The 20,942-nt window shown below is 43.9% G+C and overlaps 1 protein-coding gene across 1 annotated transcript in view; it reads left to right on the forward strand.

Moving 5' to 3' along the window:
- The window catches only part of LOC126339307 (uncharacterized), a 103,704-nt gene that overhangs the window by 33,255 nt on the left and 49,507 nt on the right, over positions 1–20,942 (forward strand). Inside the window, exons 3-5 of the mRNA XM_050001619.1 lie at positions 6,499–6,560; positions 6,642–6,677; positions 8,866–8,971. Of these exons, the coding sequence (XP_049857576.1) occupies positions 6,499–6,560; positions 6,642–6,677; positions 8,866–8,971 (204 nt within the window). The remainder of the gene's footprint in view (positions 1–6,498; positions 6,561–6,641; positions 6,678–8,865; positions 8,972–20,942) is intronic.

Here is a 20,942-nt window from a genome sequence, read left to right on the forward strand (position 1 = left end):
GTAGCAGTGCTGAAAGGCTAAAATTTGTAGGGCCTTTTAACATGTCGGTCACAGTCTTTTGAATGTACTCAAGAGTCACAAAATGACGTCCTTTAAATCATTTTTCAATTTCGGTAAAAGAAGAAAGTCACAAGGAGTGAGATCAGGTAAATGAGGGGCTGTGGATCAACAGGAATGCAGTTTGAGGTCAACAATTCCGTGGTGGAAGTGGCTGTGTGACATGGGGCGTTGTCATGATGCAGCATCCACTTGTCTGCAATGTCCAGTCTCATCGATTCACCCTTTTCCTGAGTCTTTCAAGGACATCTTTGTAAAACACTTGACTGATAGTTCGTCCTGGGGGAACAAATTCTTTATGCATGAGACCTCTACTATCAAAAAAAGCAAATCAGCATTGTTTTGATATTTGATTTACTCATTCGAGCTTTATTCGATCGAGGAGATGTCTCAGTGTGCCACTTTTCACCTCGCCACTCTGTCTCAGGATCGTACTCAAAAATCCAAGATTCGTCAGCTGTGATCACACGACTGAACCATTCGTAGTTATTGGCATTCCTCTCAAGAAGAAAAACGCATACGTTTTTTGGATGGTCCTTCTATTCAGTTGTGAAGTTTTTCGGCACCATTATGGCACAAGCCTTTCGCGTGTACAAAACTTCGGCCAAAACTTGGTAAACTGAGAAAGTGTTTAACAGGTCATCCATCATCCTTATTGTTAAACTTCGGTCCTATCTTACAAGAGCACGCACACGTTCGGCGTTTTCGTCGGTTTTTGATGTTGAAGGTCTTCAGCATGTTCTCGGCCTTCCAAAAGTGCTTTGTGCCAGCGAAAAACTTGTGCTCTTGGTAAGGAATGTTCCCCATAAGCCTGTTTCAGCTTTTAGAAGGTCACATTCATGGCTTCCCCATGTTTAACACAAAACTTGATGGCATAAAGTCGCTCTAAATTCCGTCCTTCTATTAACACACTTCAAAAACACAGTTTGACTGAGGACGCTCTCAGAAATCATTTGATGGACGAATGGAGCTGAAACAATTGAGCATCTGGAAGGGATGAACGCATCGGTCCACACAAATGGAACAACACGGTGTTGCCAGATCGTTCGCAGTGCTATCGGTCTCGTTACTTCTCTCACACAACCCGTAGTAGTGTTAACGCCATGCTAACTGGCTGCGTACTGGCAAGATACTGCGGTGAGCATCGTAAGCCAGTGTGGGCGATGTCAACAGAGACAGGTCGAACTCGCCAGTCCCCACCTATCACACACACACTTTATTTTGCAGAGAAATGAAATAGGGAAACTTATCTATTGGAGGATCCTCGTATTTTGTGTGTCCTGCTTTGTGCAGGATCAGAGGCTTCTATAAGTCTTCCTCCTAACCAGGAGGTGCTTTGGATGTTTGGATTCCTTGGTGGAATTGTTTTCCAGCGTTGAATTGGCGAGTGATGTTGCTGACTAGTGGCCTGGCGCTATTACAATCAGCTGTTACCCATGACTGTTGATTCTTGTGGTGTCGATTTTCCTCTAACTAAAATAATTGCAGTGCCCCTTGAAACAGCGCACGCAGTGATGTGCTGTCGGCTGTTTTTAATTAGAGTCGAATGAGGGAAACACTTACTCCTACATTATTGCTGCTGCCTAGATAGTATGTACGAAGGTAAGTCAATTGTTATCCGCAATTTAGTATATTTTTGTTTATTTTGGTAGTACTGTCGTTTTACGTTGATGACGCCTGCTTTCTTTATTTGTTGTTATATCTTTGCAATTTTCAAGCTGCTAAGTTAGTTTCATTGTTGCTGCCTGCTGTTAATCATAGCTGCTCCGCTTTCTATTTGCACCAAAGAAGAGCAACGTTCAGTGATCCGTTTTTTGTGTTCGGAAGGCGTATCAGGGCCGAAATTCATCGAAGACATTCGGTACAGTACGGGAACAGTGTTTTGCTACAACGGAGTGTCTACGAATGGATTGAAAAATTCCGAAATGGTCGCACAAGTGATACGCACTGTGAAGGAGCAGGACGACCGTTTACCGCCACAAATGGATAAACGATTTAGCGTTTACGTGAAATGATTCTCTTAGACAGACGATTAACTATTGACGAAGTGGCACATCATCTGCAGAGTAGTCACAGTTCTGCCTACGAAATGATCCACAACAGACTTGGGTCTCATAAAGTTTGCCCAAGATGGTTCCCAAAACAACTCACATATTTGCATAAACAGACGCTCTTGGACATCTGCCAAAAACATTTGGATCGCTATGGTAACAAAAGGGACGACTTCGTAGACAGGATCATTACTGGTGACGAAACATGAATCCATCATTACGAGCAGGAGAGTAAACGGCAGAGTATGGAATGGAAACATCAAAATTCTCAGTGCAAGGAAAAGGTCAAGACCCAACCGTCCGATGGAAAACTGATCCTTGCGGTTTTTTGGGACGCACCAGGCCCAGTACGGGAACATTATGGAGAAAGGGGCACAACAATAAACAGTGTACATTACAGTGAGATGCTTACTGCCAAGCTAAAGCCTGTAATTCGAAACAAAAGCAGAGAATTGCTGTCAAACGGTGTTGTATTGTTGCACGACAATGGCCGTCCGCATACTACTGCCCACGCTGCTGAAACGCTCCAGAAACTCAAATTTGAAGTACTGGATCATCCTCCATATAGTCCCAATCTTGCCTCTTCTGACTATAACTTGTTTGGTCCACTCAAACAGGCGTTAAGGGGCCGTCAAAAATGGTTCAAATGGCTCTGAGCACTATGTGACTTAACTTCTGAGGTCACCAGTCCCCTAGATCTTAGAGCTACTTAAACTTAACTAACCTAAGGACAACACACACATCCATGCCCGAGGCAGGATTCGAACCTGCGACCGCAGCGATCGCGCGGTCATAGACTGTAGCGCCTAGAACCGCTAGGTCACTCCGGCAGGCTAAGGGGCCGTCGATTTGCCTCGGACGAAGCAGTGAAAGAAGCGGTACATTCCTGGCTCGCAGCTCAATCGAAAACCGTCTTTTATGAGGGCATCAGAAAGCTTGTACAACGATGGACAAAGTGCGTTGAAACGTAAGGAGACTATGTCGAAAAATGACGGTCTTGTAAGTTTGCTATTTGATTACAATAATATTTTATAACTACTTTGCGGCCGGCCAGAGTGGCCGAGCGGTTCTAGGCGCTACAGTCTGGAACCACGCGACAGCTACGGTCGCAGGTTCGAATCCTGCCTCGGGCATGGATGTGTGTGATCTCCTTAGGTTAGTTAGTTTTAAGTAGTTCTAAGTTCTAGGGGACTGATGACCTCAGAAGTTAAGTCCGATGGTGCTCAGAGTCATTTGAACCATTTTTAACTACTTTGCGGATACTAATTGACTTACCCTCGTAACTGAAAGCCCCTCCTAAATGTACTTACCTTAGAACGCCGTTTCAGCCCGGGCAGGAGCTCGGCAATGCTTACCTGCTTGTGCATCATTGCAAAAAGTGCATGTAGTACGCTCTCTCCATTGCAGTGCTTCAGTTGGCAAAGGATTAATTGCGATTGGTCAGTTAAAAAGAAATTGAATTTATTTGGAAGTGCAGTGGTCTCATAAAACTAAGCATAACAGAAAGTACACATCCCCAAATACACTTATGCCGACACCAAAGGAGAGAGAGCCATACCGACCAAAACAAAGCTGAGCGTGCACATTCCCAAATATGCTTCTATTAGCACTGTGAAGGTGGCATAAAATTTGCTGCAGAATCAGCGAGGAAACAAATATATGGAAAACACTGACAAGAAAGGACAGGATTGTGGGGCGTATGTTACGACATCAGGGAATAACTTCCATAATTCAAGAGGTAGTTGCAAAGATTGGAATATATCCAACAAATAATTTATGACAGTGGGTACAAGTGCTACTCTGAAATGAGAAGGTTGGCGCAGAGTACGAAGTCGTGGTGGGTCGCATCAAACCAGACAGGAGACTGATGCTCACGTAACAACTGATAAACCAAAGGCACTGATCAAAACCTGTGTTCTGCTATGTGGATGTTACGCATTTATTTAATTCAAAAACATTACTTTCTTGGCGATAGCCCAATGTAGTTCACTAGTCCCAAAAGTCACTAAAAATCTCATACTTACAAGGAAAATGACACTAAAATCGACTACGTGGTTATAAACGATTTATAAAGGGGAGAGTGAACTACCTGGGGGGATAATGTACCTACGAACATTTGATGTTTCCTGGTTCGTGTTTCAGCCTGGTGATTTATTTTAGAATCACATGAAGGTATGCGCAGTAGAGAGAGCTAAAATCAGTTACTGTAATTTTTTTGCATTTTTTGTTGATGTGAGGTTTTGTTTGCGCAGCGTTTGTAAATATTTTTAATTCCTTACATTTATTTGCTGCGGCATATATTGAAGCCATTTGGAAGATGATATTAATTCTTCAGCCATAGAATTTCACGGTGAGTAAAATTCTATATATTTTTAAAACTAATTACATAGCATATGGTCAGGCAAGCCATACTTCGTTGGTTGTACACCGTCTTGTACCTTGACACGAAAGAAGTTATTCTATCGTGCAAGAAGCGATATTTGCAAATGAAGTAATTGTGAGTTCTTTTAATGTCGTAGCAATTTGACCTGCCTTGAAGATGGAAATTTGTGTTTTCAATAGCATTCATTTCAAAAAGTATTCAGCTTGTAACTAGGTTCTGATAATGCTTCTACTTAATTTGATTTCACTTATTGGTTATTGAGATTTTTAAAGTAATAACGTAACAGACAGACTATTAAATACAGCATTGACTAGATTATATCAACTGGGACACTTTTAAATTTCAGTTGAATATTTTTTCCTAAGTACTTGATCATAGTGTACCCTGACACACTTTTCCACACTTGGAAAACTATACTTTTGTGGAGTACTTTCAATAATTACAGAAAAAGACTGTAGCACGTTAAAGCGAATGCTATCATTTAAAAATAGAGTAACAAAATATGGCAAACTTCAGTTACAATGCTGAATAGAGGTGGAAATCTTAGTGTTTTAAGGTACAACACTCTCTCCTGCTATCGCCAAGACAACACATACATGAAGAACTATCACGTTGGAGTGTGGGACATGGCTGTTCTGTGCAGCCGTCCTCTATACCAATGGATGCCATTAAATCAGCTGCTAGATTTAATCGACGATGATGGAGTTGCCTTGGTCACAATACAACATGACCACAGAACATGTTAATAATGCTGCTTCTCTGGAGCTCTTTCTTGTAAGACCCTCAGGATATGCGTGTATATGAGTCACACCTTTTTCTTGCCGTGCCCTGTGGCACAGAGACATATGACGAGTGTTGCTTCGCAATATCTTTTCCCTGAAACAACAGACATCAACCCTATTTCTAGCCTCTATTGAATACTTTTCAGCCAGAACTGTGAATAAATATTTGTCTGCAAAAGACTCTTGAAGTTTGATAAAGCTCTTTCGGGGATTCTGCCATTCATCCTGTTTCCAACTCTAAACTGAGCATACAAAGAACGTAATAAACATTGCGTGCTATTTCATGCTTTCCCCCGCTTTGGTGAACGGGCAGTCTCATTCTTGTAGGAAGGGTTGCCCTCGTAGAGAAATTACGCCACAACACATGGGTTCAATGAAAGCACCAATGCACCAATGTTCTAGAAGCTTTGCAACTATAATAATCAGAACTGGATCCTTTGTCTGCTTGTTGCATTAACCAGACACCTCATCATATACGCTTCTGCAGCGAGAACTGCCATAGTCACCCATATGCTCTCGTAATTCTTTGGTTCCTATCCAACATTAGCTACATATGTCGAACATACAGTACCTCCTGAAAGAAGGTATGTAGGCTTACACAGAATCAGCCAATTAAAATTTACTATTACATCACCCTGAATTTTCTTAATTTCTATACGTAATCAGATAATTATACAAGTACCCTAAAGCTGGAATTAAACGAGATGGAGCGTGAACTGCAATCCAGTGCCACATTACAGGAGGCACATGAAAAACGTACTACCTCAGTGACCTCAGAGATGAGGAGTCCCATGCTTTGCGAACCGCAAACCGCCAGTGATCAAATTAACCGAATTCGTCCATCTTGTCCATCAAGACCAGTGCAATCAACTATTTTCTTGACATGTCGACAGTGCAATACAGCAGTTTTACCTAATTAAATGTCTCACGAATGTATCAAATATGGGTAAGTTCAAATGGCTCTGAGCACTATGGGACTTAACTTCTGAGGTCATCAGTCCCCTAGAACTTAGAACTAATTAAACCTAAGAACATCACACACATCGATGCCCGAGGCAGGATTCGAACCTGCGACCGTAGAGGTCGCGCGGTTCCAGACTGTAGCGCCTAGAACCGCTCGGCCACTACGGCCTGCAAAAATGGGTTGTTCAAGTTATTATGAATATACTCACAGCATATTCATTCAGCTAAGCTTAAACGGCAAAATCATCTTGTGTTGTTTCAGAAACGATCATTTCGTTCCGGGAAAACGGCACTATACCAAATAAGAATGATACAACGGCAAGGGTAAGTGCAGGTATCAACATTCATTACTTCATTATTATTGTATCCAGTGTGCATGATGTAATAAATGTTCTTATTTTCCAGTGTTTCGCTGACTGTTATGGAAAGAAGACCACTATGGTAACCATTTGCTCTCTGAATCTGTTATCGTCTGGAAATATTTTTATGGGATGTAACAATATAGTGCTACATTTCCTGCAGTATTTAATTAGTTTTGGAAGGAAAATCAGCATTGGTCGTATTTTGTTTTATTGTCAGCAAAATCGATTTTCGGTCACTTAGTGACCATCCTCAGTGCTGTAATATACAATTAAAATTGGTAGGCACTGGTATGAAGCTATAACCACAAGCTTAGAGCGATCACTAAGTGACTGAAAATCGATTTTGCTGACAATAAAACAAAATACGACCAATGCTGGTTTTCCTTCCAATTCTATCCACTATTTGGTCGTGGTGCACAGAACACTCCATGGAGTCTCCAATCAATAATTTCATTAGTTGTACAGGGTGGCCATAACTAATGTTCCAGCTTCAAAACGCTGAAGAAAAAGAACCACTGCTCAGGATAGCGTCAGAATTGATACAGGGGGAAACGTCTTGGAACAACAAAATTAGCGAAAATTTTTCCACAGTTGGCGTCCGAGACGCCAAACATGACTGTCTCCATGAAGCCTCGTGCGCTGCTGCTAAAGCTCTTTTACGAGAACGGTGACTGGACGCCAGTAACCCTGCAGAAGTTCCGGATACTCAAGGGTATGAAAAAAGGCATCGGTCTAGTGTCCGCTAAGGGTCTGGAGAAAATGATTACAAAATTCGAAAAGACGGATTCTTCTAACGTAAGTGCAGTGTGGCAGAGGGAAAAAAAATCTGTTGATCCGAAGTCTGTCGAAAAAGTGGCCATAGCATTGCAGAAGGGGTCGAGCAGTGGTGTGCAAACATACAGTGTGTGGGGAATTGCCCAACATTGGACATGTCTGCGAACACGGGGTATAAAATCCTAGAAAATATCCTGCATTGCTGTCCACACAAAATCATTCATGCTCAGGTGTTGCTTCTTGCTGAACTGCCAGCAAGACAAACGTTCACTCTGGAATTTCTTGCTAGCATAGAAGTAGACAGTGAATGGCTATGGAATAGTCTGTGAAAAGACAAAGCCCATTTCGATCTCCAAGGACATTTCAATCAGCAGAATTGCAAAATATTGGCAACGGCAAATCCCATGCACATCAACCAGTACCACTTCAGTGCGCAAAGGTGACTGGGCGCTGCGAGTTGACGGCATCGTTTATCGTAGGGCCGTATTTTTGCCTAGGAGATGAGTCATGAGAGTCCTGTTACCTATACCGTCACAGGTAAACGCTATGAGAGTCTTTTGCACACAAACGACATTCCAACCCTTCAATAGGGTGTACGTGTGGGTGGGGTCTTCTTATGCAAGATGGCTCTGCTCCATTCATTCCACAGCCAGTGAAGCGGCTGCTGCAGAAGCATTTCGGAAATACTAGAATTATAAGCTGTCATTTTCCTTCAGACTGACTGTTCAGATCACCTGATCTTAAACCATGTGACTTCTCCTTGTGGAGCTCTCTGAAACAAGCTGTGTTCAGTGCCCCAGTTACGAATGTAGCAGAACCGAAGGTACACATTGTGCAACGCCTTCTGAACGTCACCCCCGAAACACTACGATCTGTTGTGGAACATGCTGTTCCTCGATTTCAGTTTGTGCAGAAAACAGTGGACAGCATATTGAACATGTCTTGCGCCAGCCTCACGACAATTAGATATGAATGCTATTTTTCTTTTTATGCGGTTTTGGTCCCAGAGAAATAAAAAACCAATGTCAGTTCGCTTTTTAGGCGGTGTTGGACCACAGAACAGTTAAAAACCGATTTTTCCCAACTGATACCGTACGATCTTGCCGTGCCACAATTGTTGACTGCCGAACTTGTGCTGGCACACACGTTGAGCAGAATGGATGGTGTAATGTGCAACTCAGCCGACTCCATTTACGTTTAGACGCTTACAGCGCCGTCTATTTGTAATTTTTTTTGTTAAATGCTTTGTTCCATGACGTTCCCCTCCGTCAATAATATGCTGTTCAAATTTTACGCCATTCTGAGCATTTACAACCTGGAACTTTGATTATAGACACCCTATGTATTGAGTAAGTGCAATATTTTACGTACACAATAATTTTAAATGTCTATATGACCATAGAGTAACTGCCAGCATTCCCTAGAAAATTTACTGCTTTATATAGACACTATAATTCCGCAAGGTTATGCTTATTTTCTGTTGCGTCATGCAGCTAACTTCAGATGGAGGTTTCAACTGGACCACCCTAGAAATCATTGCATCAAACTTCAACACCAAGCACACCGCACTGGACGTATTTGGAAAGTGCAAGCAGGACAGTACGTATTTCAATATACTTTCCCAATAATCGTACTAGATATTTCATAACAAACTTCGGATTACATGTACTCTTTCTTAACATTTCCTGGGTTTTATATGTAAATAATACAGAGGAGGAGAGTTAATCTCCACGTCGACTTGTGTATCGTTAGAGAAAGGGAATTAACGCAATCATACAAAGATGTGGGAAGGCTATCACACCCGGCAGACAAGAATTAACTGATGAAATTGTACTCTTTCTTAACATTTCCTGGGTTTTATATGTAACTAATACAGAGGAGGAGAGTTAATCTCCACGTCGACTTGTGTATGATTAGAGAAAGGGAATTAACGCAATCACACAAAGATGTGGGAAGGATGATACAAGTATAGCTATCACACCCGGCAGACAAGAATTAACTGATGAAATTGTAAACGATTTTTCCAGAAAATCATTAAGGGGTTCTCTGCAAATCGGCTCTCATTAAACTTTGACAAAACACCGTATATACAGTTCCACCCTCAGGTGCAATCTGACTTCATTGTTCCACCTATACTTGTTTCACACAGTCAAAGACAAAACGTCCACGTGTCGGAAGCTCAAAAAGTAGTAGGATTCCTTCATACAGTGAAAGTAAAATTATATTCTACTGCAATTTCAAAAGAACAATTTCAAATATTTACCTAAAATAACGAAAAAAATATAATATAAAAATACCAGCACTCGATATTGATATTTCGATATCATATCATCGGAGGAGAAAATATCACTGTTACGTATCGATATATTTTTGGAAAAAATATCGATACATCTACATTTTATCAGCAGCACTTCTTCAGCCCATCCAAGGATAGATCTACTGAACTGAGTTAATCGTATTTCTTGGGCCTTTTCCAAATCCAAAACACGAATATCCTTGTTGTCAACATTAGCTCCTGCCAACCTGACATTTTGGGCTACATAATCGTCAGTCACGTGTAGTTTTGAGTGCAGGCCTTTACCCCCTTTCGCTACCGCGGGACGTAAATGTCATAGATGATTTGTATCTCGCATGATACGATATCGTTCCTTTGCAGTACTGAAGCTTAATCTTTTAGTTTCCCCAGAATCGTGAAATCCTATTATCTCCCTTGCTTTTTTTCAAAAGATATATCACCCCACCTCTTCCTTTTCAGCAGGCTTGGCAGATAATCAGACGACTGGCATCCATCACTTCGTAATAGCTCTTCATCACTATCAGGTTCTGTATCATCCACCGAGCGAGGTGGCACAGTGGTTAGCACACTGGACTCGCATTCGGGAGGACGACGATTTAATCCCGTCTCCGGCCATTCTGATTTAGGTTTTCCGTGATTTCCCTAAATCGTTTCAGGCAAATGCCGGGATGGTTTATTTGAAAGGGCACGGCCGATTTCCTTCCCAATCCTTCCCTAACCCGAGCTTGCACTCCATCTCTAATGACCTCGTTGTCGACAGGACGTTAAACACTAACCACCACCACCTCTGTATCATCCATAAGTTTCTCGCCGCCAGAAAAATCTTCTTCTGCTTATTCATATTCTTCAATACTGTCTATTGTATTTTCATGATGTACATTGTTACCATTGGTTGCCGCTGTTTCATCTACCATACTGATTATGTATCCAGCTACATTTCTCTCCTTAACTGTAATTTCTGTCGATTCTTTTGTTTTCGTAATGGCAAACAATCAAGCTCACTGTATTTGCAGAATTCATTATCACACGGAGAACAATGTGATGCGCTATGAAATCAGTAACGCCACAAACGAACAGATTATCTGCTGAGGTTGATATTACACAGATGGAGATCACTATTGCACTGGTTTCCTTTCTCTTATGTGTAATGTCTGTCAAGTTCCTCTAGATGTCGCTTCGGATACTCGTCAGGTGACCTTCGGTACAGTGTGGCGAGTGTCAATCAGAGCATGCATTTGCAAACAGCTGCATTAGCAGGTGGAACACTGTTTACGACGACTACAGTTACTGAAGTCACGATATCATCTCAGTTGTGGTGCATTGTGAGCAGAATGTAGCATTTTCGTAGCTTGCAGCATAATTGGCGACAACACTTAGTTTACACATTTTTGTAATCAGCACCACAAGCATATTTATATAAACCACAACTCAACTGCAATTGCGATCGCAGCTTGTGCTAATTCCCTTGTAGGTCCAATGGAGCATTCACAAATCTGCACAAATGGTTCTGTGCACCATGCAGGCATACTCTGACAGTTAACATGTGGACGCCACTACGAAACGTGCAGTGCATGCTATGGTAAGTGGAGCTAAAATCTGCAGCACATGTTCAGTGGCATGCGAGAAGAGACGATTTATGATTGGGACAGAACTCTTCAAGAAATGGAAAGTTTCGTTTTAAATGTTGAGATACTTCCTAAAATTCAAGTGAGTGAAGAGACCGTGGAACACATGTGCAAAGCATTCGCTAGATCCAAGTATATCCATCGGACAAGCTAATAGGAAACTAACCATCCCCCATTCAACAGTGCATGACACTGAGCACAAATGTTGCTGGTTGTGTGTTTACAAACTACAACTTTTGCATCACATTAAGCCTGAGGACCACTGCAGACAATATGATTTCAGTGTTGAAATTTTGCTTCTTTTAGACGATAACAACGACTACCTCAGTGAAGTCAGTGAATTATGCAGTGATGAAACTACCTCCCATGTTTATGGCAATCTCAACTTACATAACCGAGCAAGGTGGCGCAGCGGTTAGCACACTGGACTCGCATTCGGGAGGAAGACAGTTCAATCCTGCATCCGGCCATCGTGATTTAGGTTTTCCGTGATTTCCCTAAATCGCTCCAGGCAAGTGGCAGGATGGTTCCTTTTTTGAAGGTATGGCCGACTTCCTTACCCATCCTTCCCTAACCTGATGAGACTGATGACCTCGCTGTTTGGTATCTTCCCCCATACAATCCAACCCTCAATTGACATAAGTGTCGAATTTGGGAAAGTGAGACTCCAAAAGAAGTGTTGAGTAGGGAAGGGGTATACCAAAAGTTAATGTATTGGAATTACATGAACATGATGTGATGGTCCGTTTTTAATGGAATCTACAACGATGGTACACACCTATCTCGACAAGTCGGTGAACTACAATTCCACAGATGCCGCCTGACGTCCTGACGTTTTTTCTAGCAGGATAGTGCCCGACCCCACTGCCATGGAGACGTTACACCACATTTCTCCATGAGACGTTTCCTGGGTAGTGGATCAGTACCAGGGCTCTCGTTGGCTTGGTCTCCTAGTCTCACTTTCCTGGATTTCTGTGCATGGACGTTCATCAAGACAGAACAGAGGTTCGTTATTTGGTAGATGTGAAACAACAGATCTATACCACAGTAAATGCCATAACACCTGTTATGCTTGCGAACATTTAGTGAGAAGTGGAGTACCGTTTTCATATATGTCGACCTACAAATGGTGCCCTCAATGATTACAGAGTACATAACCTGTTGCAAAGCACTGTTGCATAAACATGTTTGAGCCCCTGTGTACAATGTTGGACAAATTGTTATAAACCTTAGTAGGTACTGAAATACAAAGAACTGCTTTTGTATACCTCTAGCCTGGACACCATGCACAACATCTGCGGCATTCATAAGAAATATAATACTCCTCAGAAATGCTGATACAAAAGCTATCCCTTACTGAGTGTAGCGTATCTTTTATCATCTTGAGTATCAGGAAAAAGATTAAACGTCTAGGCTGTCCAAAAACCTGCCTATTTTACTATACTGCTGAGCAGGAAGACAGGAGTAATGTAAACGTACAATTTTGAAATGGATGAACGTCGACAGGTTTTTGTTTCTTTGGAAGTGCCAATCTTACATCTCTTTCTTATCTGAATACATTCTACAGATCAGATTTCGAATCTTGGAACCCAGCTGTAGCTGATCGGACAAGTATTATCTTTGATGAAACCAACAGCTTTTCCCAGCCTTGAGCTTTTGGGATTTCGTTGAGATCAGACTGCGTGACAGCTACTACAGGTGTAACAGTGCCTGGAAGTGAGAATTTGAAACTAAAAGGTTACAGACAGGTGTGAGTTGTTGTTCAGTTTCCAACAATATCAGTGGTACAACTGGCATCCCTACATCACAGTAACCAACATCAACTCTGCGCGAATAGAACAACTCACTGTACTTTGCATGACAGCAAAACGATTTAATTTGTCCAACTATTACATGTAAAATACCACCGTAGCTTTAGTCTTTGTGTGGTATACATTTTTAGCTGCATTTTTACGAAAAAGGATTTAATTCTTGAGATTATTTCTTTAAGATGCATTAATTGTTTAATTTTTTTCCTTTTTTTCTACTGGTTTTACAGCTTCTTACTCTTTTCATTTATTTTATTATTCAGTGTCTGTTGACAATAATCAGCTCATGCCGATGATGACATAGGAAGCTGCGGAAAGCGTGAGCCACCATTTAATCCTAGTGCAGAAAGACAAGCCAGAGTTTCACCAATAATATTAACACAAAAATCAATAGTATTACATCATCTGAATAGTAGTTATGGGAGAACATTATACGATTGTGCTCCTTGCCGCCGTTGGATAAGCAGCTGCAGCAGCAAGTCGTATAACCCTAGCTTACTTATTTGTTAGATAGTTTAATTAATTTCTTTGCGTGTTTTTGGGTACTTGCATTGTTTAATTCATATATTTCGGGCGTATTATAGTATTTGACAGTTGTAGCATCACGCTTTAGTGTTTACTTGGTAGATTCTTATTTAAATTGCGTGTGAGTTTCGTATAGGAGGTGCAATTTCGAGTTTTAGTTACTGTAATCGTAAATTCAGCAGATTGTAGCGCAGTCGTTAGGCATTTGTACAGGTTAGTTGATACATTGTTTGCGTGTTTCGCTTGCGTTATCTAGGCACGGACTCGTGTTTCAGTAACTGTTGTTCAACATCGATTAGAATGGACAGTGACTGCGATTGCTGTGTTCGGATGAGGGCTGACTTGGCATCCCTTCGCTCACAGCTGCAATCGGCGCTGACTTCGGTCACGCAGCTTGAGGCTGTTGCCAATGGGCACCACTGTGGGGAGCCGGACTTGGGTATCACGGGGATGTCAACCTCGTCCCGTCTGTCCCCAGATCGGTCTGCCGCTGTGGTTGCCCCGGTTGCTGCCCGCAGTGGGGCTGAGCCCTCGCCTGTGGTTGATTGGGAGGTCGTTCCAAGGCGTGGCAGGCAGCGAAAGGCGTCCCCGGAGGCTGATCAGAAAGCCTCCCCGGTGCGTCTGACAAACCGGTTTCAGGCACTGTCTCTGTCTGAGCCAGATGCAGCCGCCTGCCCTGTTTCAGAGGATCATCCTCACCCTTCAAGATCCGGGCAATCGCAGAGGGTGGGCTTATTGGTAGTTGGGAGCTCCAATGTTAGGCGCGTAATGGGGCCCCTTAGGGATACGGCGGCTAAGGAGGGGAAGAAATCCAGTGTGCACTCCGTGTGCATTCCGGGAGGAGTCATTCCTGATGTGGAAAGGGTCCTTCCGGATGCTATGAAGAGCACAGGGTGCAGCCAGCTGCAGGTGGTGGCACATGTCGGCACTAATGACGTGTGTCGCTTTGGATCTGAGGAAATTCTCTCTGGATTCCAACGGCTATCTGATTTGGTGAAGGCTGCCGGTCTTGCTTACGAGATGAAGGCAGAGCTCACCATCTGCAGCATCGTTGACAGAACCGACTGCGGACCTTTGGTGCAGAGCCGGGTGGAGGGTCTGAATCAGAGGCTCAGACGGTTTTGCGACCGTATTGGCTGCAGATTCCTTGACTTGCGCCATAGGGTGGTGGGGTTTCGGGTTCCGCTGTATAGGTCAGGAGTTCACTACACTCAGCTGGCGGCTACACGGGTAGCGGAGGCTGTGTGGCGTGGACTGGACGGTTTTTTAGGTTAGAAGGCCTCAGGAAAGTGCGGGATGGGTTGCAATGTCAAAGGGTGCTTGGCAATTACAGGACGTGCTTGCATCAAGGAACAGTCGGAATTATAGTTGTAAATTGTTGTAGTTGCGCTGGAAAAGTCCCTGAGCTTCGAGCGCTAATAGAAAGCACAGAAGCTGATATCGTTATAGGTACAGAAAGCTGGCTAAAGCCTGAAATAAGTTCTGCACAAATTTTTACGAAGTCTCAGACGGTGTTCAGGAAAGATAGATTAGGCAGAATTGGTGGTGGAGTGTTTGTGTCTGTCAGTAGTGGTTTATCTTGTAGTGAAGTCGAAGTAGATACTCCGTGCGAATAGGTATGTGTGGAGGTTATACTTAACAGCCGAATTAAGTTAATAATTGGCTCCTTCTACCGACCCCCAGACTCCGATGATACAGTTGCAGAACAGTTCAGAGAAAGTTTGAGTCTCGTAACAAATAAATACCCCACTCATACGGTTATAGTTGGTGAGGACTTCAACCTACCCTCGGTATGTTGGCAAAAATACTTGTTCAAAACCGGTGGTAGGCAGAAAACGTCTTCCGAGATTGTCCTAAATGCTTTCTCCGAAAATTATTTCGAGCAGTTAGTCCACGAACCCACGCGAATTGTAAATGGTTGCGAAAACACACTTGAACTCTTAGCCACAAACAATCCAGAGCTGATAGAGAGCATCATGACTGATACAGGGATTAGTGATCACAAGGTCGTTATAGCTAGGCTCAATAACACTTCTTCCAAATCCATCAGAAACAAACGCAAAATAATTTTATTTAAAAAAGCGGATAAAGTGTCACTAGAAGCCTTCCTAAAAGACAATTTCCATTCCTTCCGAACTGACTATGCGAATGTAGACGAGATGTGGCTCAAATTCAAAGATATAGTAGCAACAGCAAATGAGATCTGCATACCTCATAAATTGGTAAGAGATGGAACGGATCCCCCGTGGTACACAAAAAAAGGTCCGAACGCTGTTGCAGAGGCAATGGAAAAAGCATGCGAAGTTCCGAAGAACGCGAAATCCCGAAGATGGGCTAAAATTTACAGACGCGCGAAATTTGGCACGTACTTCGATGCGAGATGCCTTTAATAGGTTCCACAACGAAACATTATCTCGAAATTTGGTAGAAAATCCGAAGAAATTCTGGTCGTATGTAAAGTACACAAGCGGCAAGATGCAGTCAATACCTTCGCTGCGCAGTGCTGATGGTACTGTTATCGACGACTGTGCCGCTAAAGCGGAGTTATTGAACGAAGTTTTTCGATTTTCCTTCACCAGGGAAGACGAATGGAATATTCCAGAATTTGAAACACGAACATCTGCTAGCACGAGTTTCTTAGAAGTAGATACCTTAGGGGTAGCGAAACAACTCAAATCGCTTGATACGGCAAGTCTTCAGGTCCAGATTGTATACCGATCTGATACTATAGCTCCCTACTTAGCACTCATATACAATCGCTCGCTCACTGATAGATCTGTACCTACAGATTGGAAAATTGCGCAGGTCGCACCAGTGTTTAAGAAGGGTAGTAGGAGTAATCCATTTAACTACAGACCTATATCATTGACGTTGGTTTGCAGTAGGGTTTTGGAGCATATACTGTATTCAAACATTATGAATCACCTCGAAGGGAACGATCTATTGACACGTAATCAGCATGGCTTCAGAAAACATCGCTCTTGTGCATCGCAGCTAGCTCTTTATTTGCACGAAGTAATGGCCGCTATCGACAGGGGATCTCAAGTTGATTCCGTATTTCTAGATTTCCGGAAAGATTTTGACACCGTTCCACACAAGCGACATCTAATCAAGCTGCGGAGCTATGGGGTATCTTCTCAGTTGTGCGACTGGATTCGTGATTTCCTGTCAGGAAGGTCGCAGTTCGTAGTAATAGACGGCAAATCATCGAGTAAAACTGAAGTGATATCAGGTGTTCCCCAGGGAAGCGTCCTGGGACCTCTGCTGTTCCTGATCTATATAAATGACCTGGGTGACAATCTGAGCAGTTCTCTTAGATTGTTCGCAGATGATGCTGTAATTTACCGTCTAGTAAGGTCATCCGAAGACCAGTATCAGTTGCAAAGTGATTTAGAAAAGATTGCTGTATGGTGCGTCAGGTGGCAGTTGACGCTAAATAACGAAAAGTGTGAGATGATCCACATGAGTTCCAAAAGAAATCCGTTGGAATTCGATTACTCGATAAATAGTACAATTCTCAAGGCTGTCAATTCAACTAAGTACCTGGGTGTTAAAATTACGAACAACTTCAGTTGGAAGGACCACATAGATAATATTGTCGGGAAGGCGAGCCAAAGGTTGCGTTTCTTTGGCAGGACACTTAGAAGATGCAACAAGTCCACTAAAGAGACAGCTTACACTACACTCGTTCGTCCTCTGTTAGAATATTGCTGCGCGGTGTGGGATCCTTACCAGGTGGGATTGACGGAGGACATCGAAAGGGTGCAAAAAAGGGCAGCTCGTTTTGTATTATCGCGTTATAGGGGAGAGAGTGTGGCAGATATGATAAACGAGTTGGGATGGAAGTCATTACAGCATAGACGTTTTTCGTCGCGGCGAGACCTTTTTACGAAATTTTAGTCACCAACTTTCTCTTCCGAATGCGAAAACATTTTGTTGAGCCCAACCTACATAGGTAGGAATGATCATCAAAATAAAATAAGAGAAATCAGAGCTCGAACAGAAAGTTTGTGTGTTCGTTTTTCCCGCTCGCTGTTCGGGAGTGGAATAGTAGAGAGATAGTATGATTGTGGTTCGATGAACCCTCTGCCAAGCACTTAAATGTGAATTGCAGAGTAGTGATGTAGATGTAGATGTCGAATCTCGGAATCCAGCTATAGCTGACCGGACAAGAATTATCTTTGATGAAACTAACAGCGTTCCCAAGCACCGAGCTGCTGGGATTTCATTGAGATCAGAAAAAATGTAAGCAACAAAGACTACAATCGTCGAAGCAATTATGATGGAACTTGTAACCATATGTGGTTATCACGGAATATTAGTTGAGAGATAACACACTTAAACACATTTATTGGTCGCTCATAAATTATATATATATATATATATATATATATATATATATATATATATATATATATATATATATATATGTTACACATCTTCATGCTGAAAGTTCGCACAAGAACATACTAGTCCAAAGAAGGAAGGTGCCAAAGATAGGGTGCTCTGCACCAGAGATGCCACTGACCCCCCCCCCCCCCCCCTCTGGTAGTGCGCAGCAGAGTATGGGGGAGAGAAGTCTCATGAGATGAAGTCGTAATCTTGGTGCCAATGCGGCGGTTGTAGGTGCAGGCCGGCACGGGAAGTGCGAGCGGCAGTGTCGGCAGTGCTGCGGGCTGGTGGTTCCAACAGCTGCACGTGAGAGGTGAAGGGGGGCAGAGATGAATCGGCCAAAGGCAGGATCGCTGCGTCAAGAGGAAAGTCGTCATTGAGGGTCCACGCCGGTTAAGTCTATTAACTAAGACTGTCTTTGGCCATCTGTGGAGGTGATGACGAGCGTGTTGGTACTGTGATGTAGCACACAGTGAGGGCCTGATTAGGGCAGCTGAAGGTCTGCCTGCAGAGTGTCTTCCTGCAGCATAACAAAGTCGCATGTAGCTAGGTCCTTGTGGACGAACACGGGAGGGTGGTGCGGGAACGGGACACAGGGGTGCGGAGGTGTGCACTGGCACGGAATGTACGCAAGGCTCCAAGTGCGGCCGTCATTGCTTCATGCCAGGCCAGATGAAGCGCTCCGTAACCAGCCGTGCCGTGACACACATCCCAGGGTGCCCATACAGAGAAAAGGTAGAACCATGAAGCAACTGCGTGAAATCTTGGATATGTGAAATGGGATAGTTATCGATAATGGTACAGGCATTAAGGGACCTGTAGTCCCCACACATATGTAAGGTGCTGTCCTTTTCGGAAACAAAGTGAATAGGTGAAGACTAGTTGTTTTCTGAGGGGTAGAGGACACCCAAAGCCAACAGCTGCTGAACAATCTCCTTGGTGCACAGAAGTTTAGAATCGTTAAGGCACCTAGCCTTATAACGAATAGGTGAGCCATCAGTGGTACGAATCTTATTGCAAGTGCCATTACTGATGGCCAATAATCGTGTAGGGAAGTCGGCATTCAGGGGTCAAAAATGTATTCACAGGCAACGTCAGTGAACTGACCTTGATAAACTGGAACAATGTAGGCAGGGCATTGGCTGCAGGCGGAGATGGAAGGTGTGGTGCAGGAGTGAAGCAGCCCAAATAATCAGAAGAGGCACCTGCAGGTGGGTCTTGGAAATTCGTCTGCTGCGATGCAAAAAAAAAAAAAAAAAAAAAAAAAAACAGCAGGTGGTGGAGTGCTCGACGCCGAAGCAGGTCGGCAAGAAGATTCTGTAGGGGTGTGTGCTGGGCCACCTCACTGTGGAGTGGCAGATAGGTGAAGTACAGTACGCTGTGCATGTGACAATTCAGCAGAGGCAAGGCGATTCAGGCACGTAAGTCATTGTTCTGGGTGTGGAGATTGTCGATCTGGGAGTGCACGTATGACAGATCATAGAGCTGTGTGATTATGTGCTCGATCAGTGAAGCACACGTGGAAAGCATATCCAAGGTGGTGGAGAGCTAAGTGGTGGTGAACTTGGGTGTGCACGGAACTGTAGAACCAGATGTGTGGTAGAGTGCAGCAGCATGCAGATCTAGCGAAAGTTCATAATGGTGTAGAAAATCCAACCTGATCACTGTTTCATCCACATTGGCAGTGTGGAAGGTCCAAGAGAAGATGTGAACCAGTGAGAAGTGAAGCAATATCTTGATGGAGCCGTGGACAACAATGGGATAACAGTTGCCAGTGATCAAGTGATTAAGTTGAGGGTAGAGGGGGATAGTGCGTCAACAGCATGCTTGGCTGTAATGATGCTGATGTGGGTGCCAGTGTCGATGAGAAAGTGGATGCTGATCAAGATATCTGTGGCACAGAGGCATACCGTCACTGAAGTACACTCCTGGAAATTGAAATAAGAACACCGTGAATTCATTGTCCCAGGAAGGGGAAACTTTATTGACACATTCCTGGGGTCAGATACATCACATGATCACACTGACAGAACCACAGGCACATAGACACAGGCAACAGAGCATGCACAATGTCAGCACTAGTACAGTGTATATCCACCTTTCGCAGCAATGCAGGCTGCTATTCTCCCATGGAGACAATCTTAGAGATGCTGGATGTAGTCCTGTGGAACGGCTTGCCATGCCATTTCCACCTGGCGCCTCAGTTGGACCAGCGTTCGTGCTGGACGTGCAGACCGTGTGAGACGACGCTTCATCCAGTCCCAAACATGCTCAATGCGGGACAGATCCGGAGATCTTGCTGGCCAGGGTAGTTGACTTACACCTTCTAGAGCACGTTGGGTGGCACGGGATACATGCGGACGTGCATTGTCCTGTTGGAACAGCAAGTTCCCTTTCCGGTCTAGGAATGGTAAAACGATGGGTTCGATGACGGTTTGGATGTACCGTGCACCATTCAGTGTCCCCTCGACGATCACCAGAGGTGTACGGCCAGTCTAGGAGGTCGCTCCCCACACCATGATGCCGGGTGTTGGCCCTGTGTGCCTCGGTCGTATGCAGTCCTGATTGTGGCGCTCACCTGCACGGCGGCAAAGACGCATACGACCATCATTGGGACCAAGGCAGAAGCGACTCTCATCGCTGAAGACGACACGTCTCTATTCGTTCCTCCATTCACGCCTGTCGTGACACCACTGGAGGCGGGCTGCACGATGTTGGGGCGTGAGCGGAAGACGGCCTAACGGTGTGCGGGACCGTAGCCCAGCTTCATGGAGACGGTTGCGAATGGTCCTCGCCGATACCCCAGGAGCAACAGTGTCCCTAATTTGCTGGGAAGTGGCGGTGCGGTCCCCTACGGTACTGCGTAGGATCCTACGGTCTTGGCGTGCATCCGTGCGTCGCTGCGGTCTGGTCCCAGGTCGACG

This window comes from Schistocerca gregaria, chromosome 1 (assembly GCF_023897955.1).
Source record: "Schistocerca gregaria isolate iqSchGreg1 chromosome 1, iqSchGreg1.2, whole genome shotgun sequence".
NCBI classification, from domain to species: Eukaryota; Metazoa; Arthropoda; class Insecta; order Orthoptera; family Acrididae; genus Schistocerca; species Schistocerca gregaria.